This window comes from Poromitra crassiceps, assembly GCF_964638095.1.
Source record: "Poromitra crassiceps genome assembly, chromosome: 6".
Lineage (NCBI taxonomy): Eukaryota > Metazoa > Chordata > Actinopteri > Beryciformes > Melamphaidae > Poromitra > Poromitra crassiceps.
Window position 1 is genome coordinate 5,165,109 of NC_139627.1, and position 18,461 is coordinate 5,183,569.

General features: G+C 44.5%; 1 protein-coding gene across 1 annotated transcript in view; it reads left to right on the forward strand.

Annotated features, from left to right (window-relative positions):
* The window catches only part of nol4la (nucleolar protein 4-like a), a gene marked incomplete at both ends in the record, with an annotated part of 27,062 nt that extends 13,891 nt beyond the window's left edge, over nucleotides 1-13,171 (forward strand). The window contains 9 exons of the mRNA XM_083639105.1: nucleotides 2,864-2,975; nucleotides 3,823-3,932; nucleotides 6,168-6,312; nucleotides 7,551-7,870; nucleotides 8,025-8,210; nucleotides 8,867-9,055; nucleotides 9,554-9,673; nucleotides 9,809-10,001; nucleotides 12,951-13,171. Of these exons, the coding sequence (XP_083495231.1) occupies nucleotides 2,864-2,975; nucleotides 3,823-3,932; nucleotides 6,168-6,312; nucleotides 7,551-7,870; nucleotides 8,025-8,210; nucleotides 8,867-9,055; nucleotides 9,554-9,673; nucleotides 9,809-10,001; nucleotides 12,951-13,171 (1,596 nt within the window). The remainder of the gene's footprint in view (nucleotides 1-2,863; nucleotides 2,976-3,822; nucleotides 3,933-6,167; nucleotides 6,313-7,550; nucleotides 7,871-8,024; nucleotides 8,211-8,866; nucleotides 9,056-9,553; nucleotides 9,674-9,808; nucleotides 10,002-12,950) is intronic.
* Nucleotides 13,172-18,461: the final 5,290 nt, after the last annotated feature.

Below are 18,461 nucleotides of genomic sequence, written 5' to 3' on the forward strand. Positions count from 1 at the left end.
TGGAAGGGACTCTACAAGCAAACAATTTGGGGGATTTCCATTTGAGTTTTCCTTACTCACACACTATATATACATCGGCATGTCAGACACCCACAGACAGCCAAGTATTTCCCTTTTACTCAGAAGCACAGGAACAGAACAGAACAGAACAGAACAGAACAGAACAGAACAGAACAGAAACAACAGGATTCTACTTAGTTTTAGTCAGAATTTCTTGTCCTCACACTCTTAGAAAACAAGGTTCATTAGGGTTCTATATAGAACTTACGAAAGAACCCCATGTCTAAAAAGGTTCTATACAATTTCTGTAAGACAACAAAGAACCCTTCTTCTTCTCAAAGGGTTTGATAATGTTTAAAAAGTGGTTCTATATAGAACCCCGAACTGGTTCTATAATGTCTAAAAAGTGGTTCTATATAGAACCCCAAAATGGCTATATATAGAACCCCAAGGGTTCTTTTAAATGAACCATCTGAAATGGTTCTACATAGAACCATCTTGAGGGTTCCAAATACGTACCAAGCTATAGAACCCTTAAAGGTTCGATATAGCACCACTTCTTCTAAGAGTGCAGCATCCGTAGTTACCAAGGTAATAATTAACCAGCCATTACCACCACGAGACAAGACAAGACCAAAATAAACGATCTAAACCACAACAACATCAGTGGATGTTCTTGTGTCACATCATCACATGATGGAAGCCTCTGGAACAAAGCTGTGGGTTTACCCGACAAGCTGAGGTGTTTGTCTCGGGTGCGACGCCCTCGGTCTCGGGTGCGACCCCCCTCGCCAAGTGGCAAAGGAAAAAACGCAGGGCATTGTCTGCGGCTGTAGGGGTGCGTGTACGTTGCAGGGCAGGGCTATGTAGGGGGTGGGGTGGGTGGGTTGGTAGCAGGACTCAGGCTCCCCTCCTCCCCCTCTTGGGACCAGAGCAGCCAGAGAGAGGGCTCCTCCCCGTGCCCCTGCCCTGTAGAGGGGTCCTGTCATGTCTCATACAGTTTACCCTTTTGAGCGGGCAGCAGCACCACTGGGGCAGGGCATAATGTGGAACTGTCAGTGTGGGCCTTCTGGGAGGTGTGTGCACTCCTCTGGGTGGCCTTTCCCTCTCTGCTGCCTCAAGGGGTCATGGGGGGTAGGGGGGGCGTAGTAGTAGGGGGGTGGGTGGTGGTGGGGCGGTGGCGGCGGTGGAGGGGTGGGCACCCCCGCTGGCACTCCATGGTCACGTGAAGGTCGCGTTTAACAGGGAAACGCCGGGGGGGCCGGGCACAGGGCCGGAGATAAACAGAGATGGGAGAGCATCAGAGAGGGGAGTGTGAGTCAGCTGCACCTGGGAGAGGAGGAGGAGAATGGAGATGGGATAGGATGAACATCCACTGTGTTTTATAGAGTGTCAAGGTAGGAATATGGGGAGGGCAGGAGCTGTAGTCAGGCCATCATCTAGCATCTAGAGCAGGGGTGGCCAAACTACGGCCCGCGGGCCAACTGCGGCCCGCTGCCCGTTTTTAAGTGGCCCGCCATGAATTTAACTTTTTTTTTTTTGCTAAAAACTTTTTTCCGTTTTTCTGTTTTAAAGTTTAAAACGGAAAACAAAAACAAAAACAAAAAAACAAAAACAAAAAAACTGATTCCCCCCATTTCGTTTTTTCAATTTAAACCCATTGAAAATGGGTTATACTTGAGTACCCTGACCTGGTCTATTTATTTTTAAACATGTTTAATACTGAATGAATGTTTAATACTAATGTTATGTTAAATGATCTCTGTCTTAACCTGTTGGCACAGGAAAAGAAAATTTGAAAACATACAGAAATACCCATTGTAATAGGTGAGCACATCAATAAACTATGTGTCATATATTTATTTAGGTAGAAATTACATTTTTGATGGCACAAGGGTTTTCTGGTCCAATTGTTTTGCCGCGAAAACTGCCACGCTTGATATTGTTTGGCCTGCGACTCCTTATATTTTTCTGTATGCTGCCCACAACCAAAAAAGTTTGGCCACCCCTGATCTACAGTAGAGCTTGTGACTCCACTTTGATGTCACCAAATGCTATAGTGACCCCAGACATTCAAAACACAGATTTTTGGTTTGTTGGCAAAAATGTATTTGTTTTCGATCATGTAATACTATGTTGCAAGAGGCTACCGTATTTAATTCCATGTATATTATTGTGGACGGCAGCCAGCGGGAGACTAGCCAAGACGAGCCACAGATTAGTGCACAAAGTGAGGATTTTATTTTCCCAGTGCAGGATAATGTACAGGTGAGCTGCTATTTACAAGGCTGCAAAATAATGCTGAACAAACAATGAGTGAAATTAAACGATGAATAATGAAAAAACAAGAGCTAAGTAGGCTACCAATATAGGCTGTATCTGGCAGCATGTCGCTGAACAGGCCACCTGCCTACTAAAGAAAGACTATTACTAAGGGGGGGCTCCACGTGACCTCTATGATAGCACATAGATAGAGGTCACGTGGAGGCTGGGTTTACCCAGGCTAGGGCTCACATGTTATGGCTCTATTCATGACAATATGTATACCTTTACATTTTGTCATTTAGCTGATGCTTTTGTGAGTTGTTTTAAATTGTGTGTGCTTTTTATTATATAATTATTATTATTTGTATTGATAAATTACTTGAAATCCCATTTAAAATGCCATGCAAAAGCCTGGTGGAGGGGGAGGATCCCTGCTCATGCCATGCTGAGATAACACATAATCACTGACCCCAAACTTTTCACACGTGCCGCACGGTACAAAAATACCACAGCGTAACAAGAGAAACACACCTGCACGGCACGCAGTGTACAGTACGTGACCCGGTGACCTCTGACCTCTGCTCCCTCCCCGGCACAGATAGCAGAGACCTACGCCTTCCTGCCCAGAGAGGCGGTGACGCGCTTCCTAATGAGCTGCGGAGAGTGTCAGAAGAGGATGCACATCAACCCCAGCACCGCAGAGTTCAAAGGTAACGACCCCGCGTCTGAACCCCCGCGTCTGAACCCCGCGTCTGAACCCCGCGTCTGAACCCGCGCCCACTTCATCCAGTCTGGAGACATCATTAACTGAACTGCTCAGAGAGAGATGCTATCACCAGAGTAAAGGTGTTAATTACAACGTTACTGTATACCGTCTGATACAGTACCTTAGCATACATACTGTTATGAGCTGACTATCCAGCCAGTAGATACATTAGCTACATACATACATGAGACATTACATTAGTCATTATTATGCTTCGCTGAAATAATTTAATCCTAATATTCACTGACTGAGATATTTTTTTAAGCCGCCACACAACAGCAGTCTAATCTAAGTGTGTTTCTTCTGAATGACCCAAGTTCTCCTCTGCTGCCACACACGATCGTCTGCAGGTGCTTTGATTCTTTTTTAAATTGAAAGCTCATAAATAATAGCAATAAATAATATATGTATATTTGTCAACATGACGTAATAAAGACTCAAGACCAGTGATTGTAGAAATGGACTAAAATGATCATAGACTTCCTCTGGTGGCCGATGTGGAGAATGCAGTCAATTCTCACCCACATTGTTTGATTTCAGGTGTGATTGAAAGACTGCTGGTTGTCAAGGAGTAATTTTGATCATTTGCATATTGCAACAATATTAATTTGAGATAACAGACATTATTCACTGTCTATTGATACTCGACAAGTTTACCTTGATTCTGCTTGGCCTGTTTTGCTTCTCCAGTGATTATTTTAAGATATCAATGCTTATGGTGTTTTATGTTTGAGGCTTTTAGGTGTGTAACGTTATTGTTATTGCTCTTGTTGTATTTTTGCATTTTGCAGAAAATGATAGACCAACCTCATTGGTCCCGGACCTCATTGATTACAACATGCCCCTTACTGCCACCTACCTGAAACAGATGAAACTACAGTGTATGACTGCCACTGAAAGGGTAAGCAGAGCCCGTCAGCATCACATACATACTATAGCATTGTGTGAAAAAAGCGTGGGGATGGAGGGAGTGGCTTAACTACAAAATTATACATTATTAATGAATTATCCGTAATCATAACATTTTGCATTTGCATTGGCTGTATGCCTATGCTTTTGAGGTCTATGTGGTCCTTAGGGAGATAGGGGAGTACTGTTTGCTCATCTTTCCTCTGAACATCAAATTCAACATTACTGAGTGTAAACACCCAGTGTGGCCCCCTACTGGGCGAGTGCACCAGTGTGAAATGGGCTGTAAGCTGCTGCTCTGACGTCACAGCAAGGCTCCGCCCCCTTTGTGGCTCTGACACCGACCGACGGATCAAAACAGAAAGGACGACTACTGAAGTCAAAGGGAGAAGCGGTGCTTCCAGATCACAATGTAGATTCCATGAATAATTAGGATTATCCACGAACAAGGTATTCATGCTACTCGCGGGTGAGTCAAATTAACATATGGACAGACTGCGAGCAGCTTCTGTAGTCAGACTCGGCATGAAGAAGGCATAGTTGATAAACCTTCATGTTGTTTTCCTATCTCTGCCAGGGTCTGCTAAACTGTTTTGTAGAGAAGTTCATACTTGATTATGATTCAGTTAGGTCTGTTAGTCTGTTTTAGTCAAGGGCTTGCTTCAACCTTTCACCTATTTCTATGTTCACAAGAACTGCTCATAAGTGGATGTGTAACGTCACGTGTAACAGGTCGGCAGGACTCTCCGTCAGTGACGATGACGGTGTTGCTCTACTCATCTGTTAAAGTTACTCTCCGTTGTCCCGTTAGAACTACAATTATCAATCATCTGCACGCAGTACCTAAAGGAACAAACGAGATCCACGTCGGTTCCTTTTTTTAAAGTGGGTGAAATCAAATCTGAAGTTTCACAGACAGTTTTGAATAGTAAATGTATTATTCCCCACAGTTGCTCTTTACCCAACAGCCCTTACTGTTGTGTTCTGTGCTGTCGTTTGGATGCAGTTAAACTACTTTAGCAAACATTTTGATTCTCTGTGAACTCTGCATAGTATGATAAACTAACCTCCATTTTAAGAGTAGATCCCCCTGCATTGTAAATTATTTATTTTCCTTAAGCAATTAGAGACTTTCTCTTCCCATCTCTCTCTCTCTCTCTCTCCCTCTCTCTCTATCTCCCTCTCTCTCTCTCTCTCCCTCTCTCTCTCTATCTCCCTCTCTCTCTCCCTCTCTCTCTATCTCCCCTCTCTCTCTCCCTCCCTCTCTCTCTCTCTCTCTCTCCCTCTCTCTCTCTATCCCCCCTCCTCTCTCTCTCTCTCCCCCCTCTCTCTCTCTCTCGCTACATGGTTCACTTGGTACCTAATAGGGCCGTCCCTGAGCGTTTGTGGTCCTCCTCCACGCAGAGTGAGATGTCAAGTGGACGCCATGCACGCTACGCTACAACTCCTATATTGTCTGTAGTCTATATACAGCAGACACGCTTAAGAGAAGTCGCCATGCAAATTGGCACAAAGTGAACCGGCGAGGCTTGCATCAAGATAGAGGCGTCACGCTCGTTAGCAGATGATAGCAGTGTTTGTTTGAGAGCCCAAGTTGGGATAGCCCGTTGAATGGTGTTTTTGTGTGTGTTTGTGTGCATGTGTGTGTGTGTGTGTGTGTGTGTGTGTGCTCTCTCCCCTCGAGCTAATCCTTACCCCCGTGGTTCACTCGTGTTTACGTTACGCTACAACGAGCATCTTTGGGGTCTCTGCGTAGACGAGTTAAAAATAGCAGCGCTCCGAGACACATATTATTTAAGAGGGACGCCGCTGCTCCTTTTCCTCTTCGTTCTGCCCTCATACTTCATACAATGTGTGTGGGGTCAAAGGTCAAGTCAAAGAAAGCCTCCATTAACGGTCTCAACTGAGGATGTAGAACAGGCGAGGTATTGTATGAAGACACTTCTCTCTCTATGTCTGTGTCTGTCTCTGTCTCTGTCTCTGTCTCTGTCTCACAATGTGAAGAAATCACAGCACACTTTGTGAAGAACGCTTTTTCAGTTCAATCGTAGGTTGAACGGGGAGAGCTAGAAGTTGCTGCCATGAGTCTGCCCACGCACAGTTTTCTTTCAGTCGTGTTGGAGCACGGGGGGCAACACATCCTACTGGTTCTATCTGCCTAGCTGCTCACAGTTCCTTCTCTCTCTCTTTTTCTCTCTCTCTCTCTCTCTCTCTCTCTCTCTCTCAGGATGATAGTTCTGTGAGCAGCGAGGACATGGACACCGCTGAGCCCACGTGGGTCATAGCTGAGCAGCCCCCCGTGCCTGAGCCCAGCCCGCCCAATGGAGACCCCCGGGTCAGCAGCCCCCCAGCCCCCGTCAAAGAGGAGGACGGTAAATACTCTCTTACGTCTGGGCAGTGCTTTAACTCAGTGGTTCTCAAATGGGGGTCCGGGGGGGACCCCCCCAGCGGTCCTTGAGGGGGGCTCCAGGGGAAGTCCCCAGCCAAAAGGGGGGTCATTTATTTTAGCTATAATTCCATTCATAAGTAACACAATGACTATTTTGGTCATGGGTTTGTATACATTTTCTGTAATCAAACATCTAAAAGCATCGATCTTATTATCATGGGACAAAATCCTATCAAATGGGGGTCCGTGGTCTAATCTTTGTCAGTTTAGGGGTCCTTCATGTGAAAACATTTGAGAACCACTGCTTTAAGTAGACTGTGCAGCAAAGCCTTCTTGTGTGCAAAGCCTTCTTGTGTTAACTTGAGTAATTGGGCCCTCTTGTCACCACTCGATTTACTGTATGCTGTGATTTGTATTTTGTTTCCTGCTTTTGGATTGCTGAGAGTGGAAAGCATAGTGCTTCATTGCATGGAACGGGTGCAGATTGGTGTTCAGGCAACAGCTTGTCCCGTTCTTAGCCGACTAATCCAAATAAATCCACTCGTATCGGGGGTGGCATATCACCCCCCAGTCCAAATCCATTCTGCACCCCCCGTGACCACCCGCTCTCTCAGGCTAGAGGGCTTACAGGAAGTAGGACAAGGACCGATATTAACCTTCACAGATTAGGGACCACAATAGGAAAAGGCAAAAAAAACAAAAAACGAACAGGACTTTCATGGTTCCAGTGAAAACGACACACAGGACCCACACAGTGAAATCATCACAGCGGTGTAAATTATAAGGTTGTACTTTAAACTATAAGGTTGTACTTGAAACTATAAGGTTGTACTTGAAACTATACGGTTGTACTTGAAACTATAAGGTTGTACTTTGCACATGAGGGAATGTAGGCTCCCCCTCCCCCGCCCATCCCTCCTGCTCGCTGTTAAAACAAGATAGCCTACCCCCCCTGTCCCCCCCCGTTCCCCTAACTTAGATTTATTTTGACAGTTGACCCCAATACCCACTTCCTTAACAAATTCCGACAGCACAGCGTTAAGCAGGAAGACCCCCCCCCGCCCAATACACCCATCCCCCCCCCGATACCCCCCCACACTGTTGTGACTGAAGACAGAAATAGTGCAATATTTGAGCAAATTCATTCATTCATACATGATTTCCTCTGATGACAAAACAAACCGCTCCACTCTCATCGGCGTATCTGTTGGCCTCCGCCAGACGACGACTCCTCCGAGAGCGGCAGTGCCAACGGGCTGCCGGCCCTGACCTCCCCGCCGGCGCTGACCCCCCCGGAGGTGCTGGCGGCGGGTGGGACCCGGACCCCCCCAGATGGCGGCGCCTCCTACGGGGAGGTGACGGAGAACGGGGTGAGCGCTCCCCTGGACTTCAGCACCACCACCTCGTCGTCCTCCTCCTCAGAGGACCAGCAGCCGGTCAACCTGAGTGACAGACTGCTGCCGGTGGGCAACTCGCCCCTCAGCTCGTACCCCGCCGACCCCAACAGGAAGTACCCCGTCAAAACGGAGTACGCCAACAAGGTAAGACCAGAGGCCATGTGCTAGCTAGCTCCAACACATAATTTCTTCATTTATGTACAAGCTTTGTCTTTCTCGCTCAACAGATAGAGAAGCAGCTTGTGTTGTCCGTACAGTAATATATATGAACGGTGTTTTTGTGTCTGTCTGTCTGCAGTCTCCTCAGTACAGCTCAGGAAGCTATGACTCTGTGAAGACGGAACTGAGCATGAGCGCAGAGGACTTGACCTCTGGTCGGGGGCAGATCATCGACGACGATGACGACGATCATGACGACCACGATGACAGTGACAAGATCAACGATGCGGAGGGCATGGACCCCGAGAGACTGAAAGCCTTCAACGTAAGGAAGGGGCCTCTCCACCCACGCCTTTTTCAAAGATGCAGTACCATTTCATTCTTATAGAGAGAGCATCATAGATGAAGAATTATAGATACATTATACTCTTTTTTACGAGTGTCGGGTATTGGCCAGCCACACTGCTAAATTATGCATTTAGACTGGGACCACATTCATAAATTCTATGTAATGTAACAGTCATTATGTTTTATTTGATATTTTCCCCAATTTACAGTAGCATGGTCAGCAATGCAAATATTAAGGACAAGAACAGTTCTCGTATCCAATATTGCCGAGTATTCAGCGTAGTATTTGGGGTAACGTGTGTATGACTGCGCCTCTGATTCTGATGTAAATTAATATTAGACAGCGGCTCCAAAAATGCAAATGAATATAGACGCCAGAAGACGCCAGAAATATTGTTCTGCATATTATCAGCGACAATAAGATGCTCCTCGCTCCTAACCTCCCCCTCCCTCGTTATCCGCTCTCCTTCCACTTTCCCTCTACCTCCAACGCTCCCCCATCCCCTGCCTGCACGTTCCTCTCTTTTGTTTCCCCCTCTCTTTCTCCACCCCTCTCTCCCCCCACTCCATTTTTCTGCTCCATATCCCCTCCTCCTCCTCTCTCCCCTCCCCCCGCCTCTGTCTCTCTGTCAGATGTTTGTGCGTCTGTTCGTGGATGAGAATCTGGACCGCATGGTGCCCATCTCCAAGCAGCCCAAGGAGAAGATCCAGGCCATCATTGAGTCCTGTAGCCGCCAGTTCCCCGAATTCCAGGAGCGCTCCCGCAAGCGCATCCGCACCTACCTCAAGTCCTGCCGCCGCATGAAGAAGGGCGGTTTTGAGGTACGCGGGGCCCCCTAGCTGTCAAGTTCTATATAGCTACAACAACTCCACCATCTCAACCCACTCAGAAGTCTCAACTAGTGATTCCTCCAACTCCCCTCTTGCTCAGTGCGAGATAGTCGCTTTAAAGTGATAATACGGAAGATTTCCGTTTTGTTCTCTTGGGTGACACCTAATGGCGATGAGTGGTAATTGCAGGTGAGATCCAAACTGTAGAGTCTATTGTGTTAGCTCCGCCCACCCTGTGTCACCACAGACACCAAGTTCATAAATGCTGCAATACTGAAAATGCAAAGGCTTCCATCAATGGGCCATACGCTCAATCACCACTGTGTTAAGTCACTATCAGATAGATAGTGACTTAACAGACATTTATTTAGATTAAAATCTTCCATATTATCACTTTTAAGGAGTAAATGACACAGAGATATGGGGAAATAAACCAGCATTATATACGGTAGTCTAATGTGCAGAAATCTCTCTGACCTATGTTGGCAGATACGACCGACACCTCCTCACCTCACCTCCGCCATGGCTGAGAACATCCTCGCTGCCGCCTGCGAGAGCGAAACTCGAAATGCTGCCAAGCGGATGCGGCTCGATGTCTACCAAGCGTCGGTAAATATCTTGGCAGAACGCTCGTGAATGTGGAAATAATACGCTTGGCGGGGCTATGCATCAATAACGCTGTGCCAAACAAACTTAGATTTTCTCTTTTCTGCCCGAAACCTGAAAGCATTTCATTTCTCGCAGGACGAGCCTGCCTCTGTCGACAAGACCAGTTCGAGGGACCCTGCGTCGTCTGCGGCCCCTTCAGGCTTCTCTATAGCCAGCGCAGCATACGCCCAAGACCAGCTCTACACCAACGGAGGCCTCAACTACAACTTACAACGCTATGGGACAGTCAGCAGCAGCCAGCAGAGCACTGGTGCTGCACAAACCAATGGTGATTATGATGATGATGATGATGATGATGATTATTATTTTTATTTTATTCATAAAGATTTTCCGACATAACATAACAAAAGAAGAGAAATACAAAAACCACCAATGGTGATTTGCTTTTATCATTCCAGCTTAGACATTTCATTAATTCAGCACCAAATAGCACAGCCTGGAAAAACACATGGTGATACTCGCACAGTCAGTAGCTACATCGTGTGGAAAACTCCCAACGAGAGAGTGGCAGCTTGACAGGTTTATTCAATCTGCCACGGAACTCCAAAATCTGAACGATTACACAGAGTTGTATAGTGTTGAATATTAAAGCTGTTGGTCAAAAAGTATAAGGTTGTATGAACAAGACTGAACAAACCTATGATCATTATTGTTCCAGCACTTTGAGTAATAAGAGGTGAGCACCTTCCTCTAGAACAGTGGTTCTCAACCTGTGGCTCGGGAACCCCCAGGGGGTCGCGGGATGGATTAAAAAAAAAAAAATCAAAAAAAAAAATCAGACACATTTTTTGAGAATGATTTTTCTCCCAAGATGATTAAATCTCCCATACCAATGATATAATGTAGTAGCCTATATACAGTGTTATAATGTAGTAGCCTATATACAGTGTAACGGCCCTTGGTTTGAACAGACAGGAGGCGGGGAGTCTCGACAGGTGATCCACAATTTATTTTCTCTTGGTCACATGGTAAACACCGTGAAAACTATAAAAGGGTCAGACATATACAAGGGATCAATAAAGGTCAAACATATACAACATATCAATATAAGGTTCCACATCAAATTGAATGATGGCTGTTGAAATGCAAAGTTTATTTGACAATTAACCATTAAAAAATACCTTTCCCCAAGTTAAGGTGTAAATGGATAAAATGCAAACATTCAATGGAAAACAGACCTTTAAAATGCAACTTTAATAAATGATCTACTATTAAAACTAATTATCCACCGTGTAAAGTGCAAAATGTAAAGTGCCAAAACATTGAAGTTGGTCAGGCTACACCATTTAATTCACATATCAGCAATCAAAGGGGGGTAAAGTACGTCCACAACACACAACAGCAAATCAACCAGTCGAAAATACATTCAAATACCATAACTCCAACAATTGAGCATACCTCAATCCGCCCAGCAAGGGTGTTAAACGAGGGTTTGTGGATTTGTCACGGACATCGCTCAGTGGCACACTGACAAACAAATTAAAAGGTAAATGTCACCATCAAACTTGAAACAAACAACATAACTGTAATCACAACTTCAAATTAGCTATACTCTACATACCTCCAAGGATTTACATTTTGTTTCCTTCAACTTCCTTCTAGTATGTTTCAGTCTCCCAAACTCTTACATGTGCTCTTTCATCACCATGCTAATGAGGCCACCCAAAACAGGTGGTGATGTAGGCCTATTAGAAAACAGGGTTTCCCAGTCACCTGACATGACATAAAGGGGCAATACTATAGACCAAATCACCGTGACGTCACCATGTAAACAAATTTACTTCCGGGTACCACTTGGGGAAGGCGGCAGGTTTAAATGTGCGTGTTGTCAAATAAATGCTGTCAAACCCTCTGTTTTCGGCCGACTACTTTCAATTTAAATGGTTAAACGGTTGGTAAACATGCTTGTCCGACGTATCTAGCCTTTCTTCTGTGTTTGTTTTATGTAGTGTTAGCTAGCTAATAACGTTTGTTTGTCTGTCAAACTCGCTGTTTTTTTACGTTACAGACAGAGTAACCTCGCGTCACCAGGCTCTTCTCGGCGAGAAAGAGCCTGGTACAGACAGAGCTACTGACGCCACGTCAATTTAATTTAGCTTCAAGTCTACTCTAGTCTGGTCCAACAGGTAAATTAGCTAGTCTGGTCTCCACTAACGTTAGTGAAAGTGTTGTTATGAATGATATTAAACAACAACACAACACGGACGAACCATTTTTATCTTCTTTGTCTGTTTTTGTCTTCAACACGTCAGTTTGTGCCGTCCACCGCCATTATAATGTGTGGACCTCAGGGGTACCCGGAAGTAAATGTAAACATCCCGCTGATTTGGTCTATAGACCCCCTTGTCGGCCATTTTGTGGAGGTTTACAGGTAAATATGCAGTTTAAGTTCAATCCATGGTAAAAAATAAAACTATTAAGTAACAAAATAACTCCTTATAATGTGAAAGTACAAATTACGAAAGGGAACCAAAATCAAACAACGATAGGAGTTTAGCGGGCATGCTGAATGCATGCACGCGTGCACTGGGAGGGGTTGGGGGGGGGGAGGGTCACGAACCCCTGGCTGAATCTTTTTGGGGGTCACGAGGTCGAGAACCAGCACGGTGCTCGAGAAGACACGTTTTATTTTGTTAATGGCATCTGAGAATTTGCACATTCCAGGCTCACAGTTCAACGAGAAACGCACAAAATGTTCACTTTTAGAGTTGAATGTTCTAAAGGTGGAGCAGATTCAGTATTCTGGAGTTTGAGGTACTTAAGGTGTTGATATGGGTCAGAGGAATCTCTCGAGGTGAGGATGCTCCCTGCCCTGATTTCATTTCCCGTTAAGCAGAGATACTCAACCTGCTTTGCCCGAGGGCCACTTCTGCAAAATGATAGGAGGCCAGGGGCCAGTTAACAAATCTTAATAATATAAAAACTTCTGTAGCAGATTGCCAGAGTTTAGTCTGACAATTCTGTGCACACAGGAGGGTTAGTTAGGTTAATTTAAGTTAGGATAAGTTAAGTTAAGTACATGTTTGTACCTGGACAGCGCTATTTCACAATTTAGCTGGAGCTCAGTCACACTTTATTTCACGTCGGGGGGGCCCACTCTGCACTCTATCGCGGGCCGCATCTGGCCCCCCGCGGCCCCAAGTTGAGTATCACTGCGTTACTGCATGTCCCGTTTTGTTACGCTTTCCTCCAAAGCGTCCTGTGTCTGTCCACACAGGTCCCACAGACCTGAGTATGAAGCCTGTGGCCCCCAACTCCTCCTCTTCCTCCAGCGCCAACAGCCAGGGTCAGGGGGGCGGCGGGGGCGGGGCGGCCGCTCAGCTCAGCCCCCCGGAGGTCACCGCCGTGAGGCAGCTCATCGCCGGGTACCGGGAGTCAGCCGCCTTCCTGCTCCGCTCGGCGGACGAGCTGGAGAACCTGATCCTGCAGCAGAACTGAGTCCCCGGGCCCCAACCGGGCCGAACCGGGCCCAAAAAGCGTGCCAAGACCCCTCTGCCAGCCTGTCCCCGCCTGCATCGCTCGCAGTCACACGTATTCGGGGCGAGACTCTGAAACCCATACAAAGACACAAACGTACAAGAGTGAAACTGCAGCGCACAATTGGTCCTGTAGGTATGGTACCTTTACTTATTCGCACATGATTATGTCTTTGAAAGGGGGCAGAACATATCACAGGCTGAATATTTTTCTTTACTTTATGCATTTGGTTCACTTTGACCTTAGTGCCCCATCATCCTTAGCCATTCACCCTCTCCAGCTCATTTCACCACTTCAACCTCCATTCCTCTCAGGTCTTAAGCTATGGTCTATGTGTGTGTGTGTGTGGGGGGGGGGGACATTTATACACAGGACAAACTAGTACCAGAGGTGTTCATCTTAAATTAGCTGTCACCATGCCGTTACATGGGATCTTCTGTGGAGATGTTTGGATTCTAACATGAAGCTGCGTGCCTGAAACACAAAGTTAGTGTTACATGGCAGTGAATTAGTATTGTTAATGATTTAATTGACAGTTATTTTATTTTTTATTTTTGACACAAATGTAAAATATGTCATACAGTGGCACGATTTGATTGGGTCATCTGAGCAGATCTGTTTCTAAATCATAACACAAAAGAAATCTCTTTCCAAATTCACTTCTTTCCATGGAAAATTGGGCACATTGCTTTCAAAAGCTCCATACATGAATCGCTGCTAAAGATGTGGCTGCCTGCCACTGACCTGCTAACCTCAACAGCTACTGTAGGATGTGTTGACGTACACATACGTGTACAACAAGACGTTTTTGACAGAGACAAACCGAGGCAGGAGAAGAAGAAAAATGAAAATGTTTGACATTTTTGACCTGTGATTTTAAGATACTTAGTCCCTCTGGTTTTCACCATAGAATTTTGAGTGGATTCATCAAAGCGATACCTCTGCCCTGTTCTGTGGGAGCCGTTTCCAGATTCTGACTCGTGCGGTTACTAAGAGACAAAGACTCATTACCCAACACAACTTTATTTTCAGTTAGTTCATTATGATTTTTTTTTTTTTTTTTTTTTTATCATCGGCAATTTCTCATGATTCAAAATGAAGGAACTCTAGAAGGCTTTGAAGAAGCCTGGGTATGCAAATTGAGGTCACAGGCACCTGTCAGGGAAAAAGGAGATGACTATATTGTTTAGGCTCTTGGTTATAAAGGAGATTAATATTATTGTTTAGGCTCTTGGTTATAACCAGTGCTACTGGAAAAGTGGAAAAAGGTGCAATATTGAAGATAATCAGCTGTGTGCTTACTGGAAATACGACTTTGTCGATCCAATGTCTTCTTTGACTGATAATGGCTGAAGCCTCTTGTTAGAGTTTATGGCAAAGAAGGAGGTCGTACTTTGACCACTTTCCCCTCCTGTTATTATAACGGTCATGTTGTAAAAAGAAATGATATTCCATGCAGCATTGTAGCCAATTTCAATGTTGTCATTTGTTGTGAACACTGATCTTTATCGCTGACCTCATAACTGAGGCACTTTCGTGTATCGGGACCAGTCATTCAAGGGTGGTTACGGAAAAGGGACCTGGCAGAAAAATTAGATTTAATTGTTGCACTTTTTTTGGTTTTTGGTTTTGTTTAAACTTTGAAGTGATTTGGGTCATTTTGTGCAGGACTCGTCATGGCGAGACAGGGGGGGTGTGCGGTGGTAGTATGAGACCGTAGCATATCCAATATGGCTTTACTGGATGCAGCACGGGCGCTTCAGACTATTAAAAAGACTCTCCTCCGTCCATTATCGTTGACCTCAACCGTTTCCTCTCTCTCTCTTTCCCATCTCCACACATTCTCCTCCTCCGCATCGCAGTTTCAAAACACACACTGTTTAAAAAGAAGCAAAAGACAATCTTAGAAGAAAATGTAATCGCGTCACAGTTTACTCTCTCTCACAACCCCTCTGCTGTGGTGTGTGTGTGTTTGAGATCTGAGGGCATGCAGCCAGATCAAGAGCACAGTCTCACAACAGACACTTTTGGTGAGTCACTCAGCACAAAGCAGTTGTGTGTGTGTGTGCGCGTGTGTGTGTGTGTGTGTGTGTGTGTGTGTGTGTGTGTGTGTGTGTGTGTGTGTGTCTTTGCGATGATGATGTGATTTTTTTTATCGTTGGTTTATGTTAGTGTTGGTATGTTATTAATTATTCATTTCTGTTGGCTGTGTTCAAGTGGAGCTTGTTTTGTACAACATTAACTCTGTGAAGAATCTATTCAGTAGGCTGAAAACATTCCAAACGACGACTATGATTCTTCAAGCGGTCAACTCGGTTCGCACCTTATCGATTTATCAGAGCGCTACAAAAAAAAGAGAAAAAGAGAGAGATATTTCTGTATTTATCACAAATCTATCAAATGATCAGTTATTTTCCAGGTCAAGATCAGTGTATTAGCACTAATGCAGTTTCATTCATAAATTTGTTGCAGAGATTGTCTCACTTGCAGGCCAGTCTAGAGTTGGATTTACACGTGCTAAATGGATCATTTTACATAGCGTGCCGTGATTGGACGACATTCCATTCCAAATGTAACAAAATCTATGATCTATTGCAAGTTGGGAAGCACTTTATAGCTCAGGATAAAGGTAACACAATACAGCGATACATGTATACAGTAGGTGTGTCTTTACCTCATTTGGGATATCCGTTGTCAGTTGAAACACCTTGAACTGATAGCATAGCACACTGGACAATTTCTCTGTGTAAGCACCCCCCTTACATTTTCAAATTTGGCACTACTCAATAAAAAAATAAATATCAGAAGCATATCGGCTTCTGTTTTATGGATGAATATAAAAAATGGCAAAGAGTCGCTATTCAGAAATCCCATTGGAGCTCAATCTTTTTCGAACACGTGGGTTTGGATGGTCCATCTTGTCTCTAATAGACTCATAGAAGTCAATAGATGTACATGGGACCTGGGTGTCCCTATGTCTTCCTTGTCTCCTCCACCTGCTCCTTGTTTCCTATCTGTTACAGTAGCCATAGCGGTCACTCGGGACGCCGTCCGTCCCCAACACGTCATGTCTTACTCGGTGATGCTAGGTTTGGTCTGGCACCATGTTGGACCGTGGATCCCAGACATTTTGCTTGCAGATTTGTATACTGTCCCGCTGAGCATTTTAGGTGTGTGCTGGAGTTACTGTGATTGAAGACAACCACTCGTAGACATGTTGTTTTTTCTAATGGCCAATGGATTTTTCTCTTTGTATTGACTGGACAATGTAATGTATTGATGTTTGGTTAAAAAAAATGCCCTGGTAGCTTGTGGATTGCTAAAGTGGTCAGATATATGTACTGTATAGCTGTACAAAGAGTGATAAAAGATTTAAACCTTTTTTTCTTCTGTGGGTACAGCACTGTTTAAAAAAAAATCTAAGTGGTTTTAACCCTTGCCTGTTTTAACTTATCATTTGGTGGTGCTCTGTATTACTTCTATTGTTATTTATATTATTTTATTTGTTGCCTCTCCTGCACTGAAAAGAGACTGTAGCTCTGTGCTAAGGGGTCGTACTGTATACCAACGTGAAGCTTTGTATCCCCCCCCCCCCCCCCCCCCCCCCCTCTGGTTTTTGGACTCAGTGAAAGTGTGATGTTTACATGTACAGTTTTTCAGGATACTTTTGATTTTGCGTTTTTTTTTTTTTTTTCTCACCCTACGCCCCCAAATCTGTGTACATTTGCCTAGATATTTTTCCTTTTGTCGTTTCATTGCATCAAATGCAGCTGTGACCACTTTGACTTTTGGTCACATGGTCAGACGGGGGCCTTGATAACTGGCTGCTTGGCTGGGTATCAGCGGTGGCTTCCGGCATCTGACTAGGAAATCTTGAGTAAGAAGGAGAGTCACAACATCTCAAAGTGGACCATCAATGATTTATTAATGAGCATCATGACTTGAATCTACTCCTTTACGATACGACATTGTGGCCTATAATAAGAAGGTACTAGGATGTGTGTTACTGGAGCGTATAGGTGCATTTATTATAATGCCGTGTACGCGCTCATAATATTTTATTGACCGTGTGGTCAGGAAAAACTCCTTGTCCTTAAACGTGACTGGCACACTTTGACCTGTTGTAACATCTCCTCTGTAACATAAAAGCCATTCCCCTCTCCTGGCCTTCTAAGGGGAACCCATAAACCTCAGGAAAGACTGAATCTCCGAGTTTAGTTTTTATCCATTGATCTCTCTTCTGAAATGAGTGTTAAGTCTCTACGGAAAACCATAACATTTATACGAGATGTCTATTGTTTTGTACATTTATCATTGTGATTTAAAAGTGGAGCTTTTTTCCAGTACCTGTGACTTAATATTTTGATTTTTGGAGTGTTTATAGGTATGGATATTTATTATTATATGTGAAACAACTAAAAAGACAGAAGAAAAGGCTGAACCTGTTTCATTTGTATGTTCCATGCAAAGCTGTCCAGGTGGGATTCTCTCTGCCTCTTACATATCACTAACGAGGGACCTGTGTTTGTTTGGAAATAGCGCTTCTTCAGTGTTGCATCAACGCTATGGTATAAAAAAAACAACAGTGGTTTACCAACGGCAGAGTTGCAAGGCTCTCCTCTTCTCCTGAGATGTCAGTAATTGAATAAAATAGTGCGATGAGCTATCAAACTGAAACATGGCTTGTTGGTTTTCTTGTTCCCCCCCTCATATAATTGTCTTATTCTCTCTTATTCCATCAGTATCTCAGATCAGTAGGACTAGGACACAAAGAAGTGGGTTTACCATGTCATGAGTAAAGGTCTTCGTCCACAAGAGGGCAGCAGAGACAAGGAGAGCAGTAGGAGAGAGAACCCAGATGAGATGCAACCAGGGAGCAGCAGGTCATCACAGACTGCTGCAAAACTGCCATAACACCTGCAGTAAAACTATAGACATACATACATACAACAAATGGTATACACACACACACACACACACACACACGCGCGCGCGTGTGCGCACACACACACACACACACACACACACACAAACACAATGACATTTAAGTTATTGGTTTGACTCTTTCAATAAGCATGTTGCTGTCAATGTTAATGTTAATGTCAGAGGAAAAAACAAATGCGTAAACATTAGAACACTCCAATGAAAGGTAAAACCCTTACAAAATTATTGACCCTTCTTAATTCTTCTTTGGTTCTTCTGACATGCAGCTTCTGCCTTATATTATTCTTATTTTTAGAGTTTATGGTAT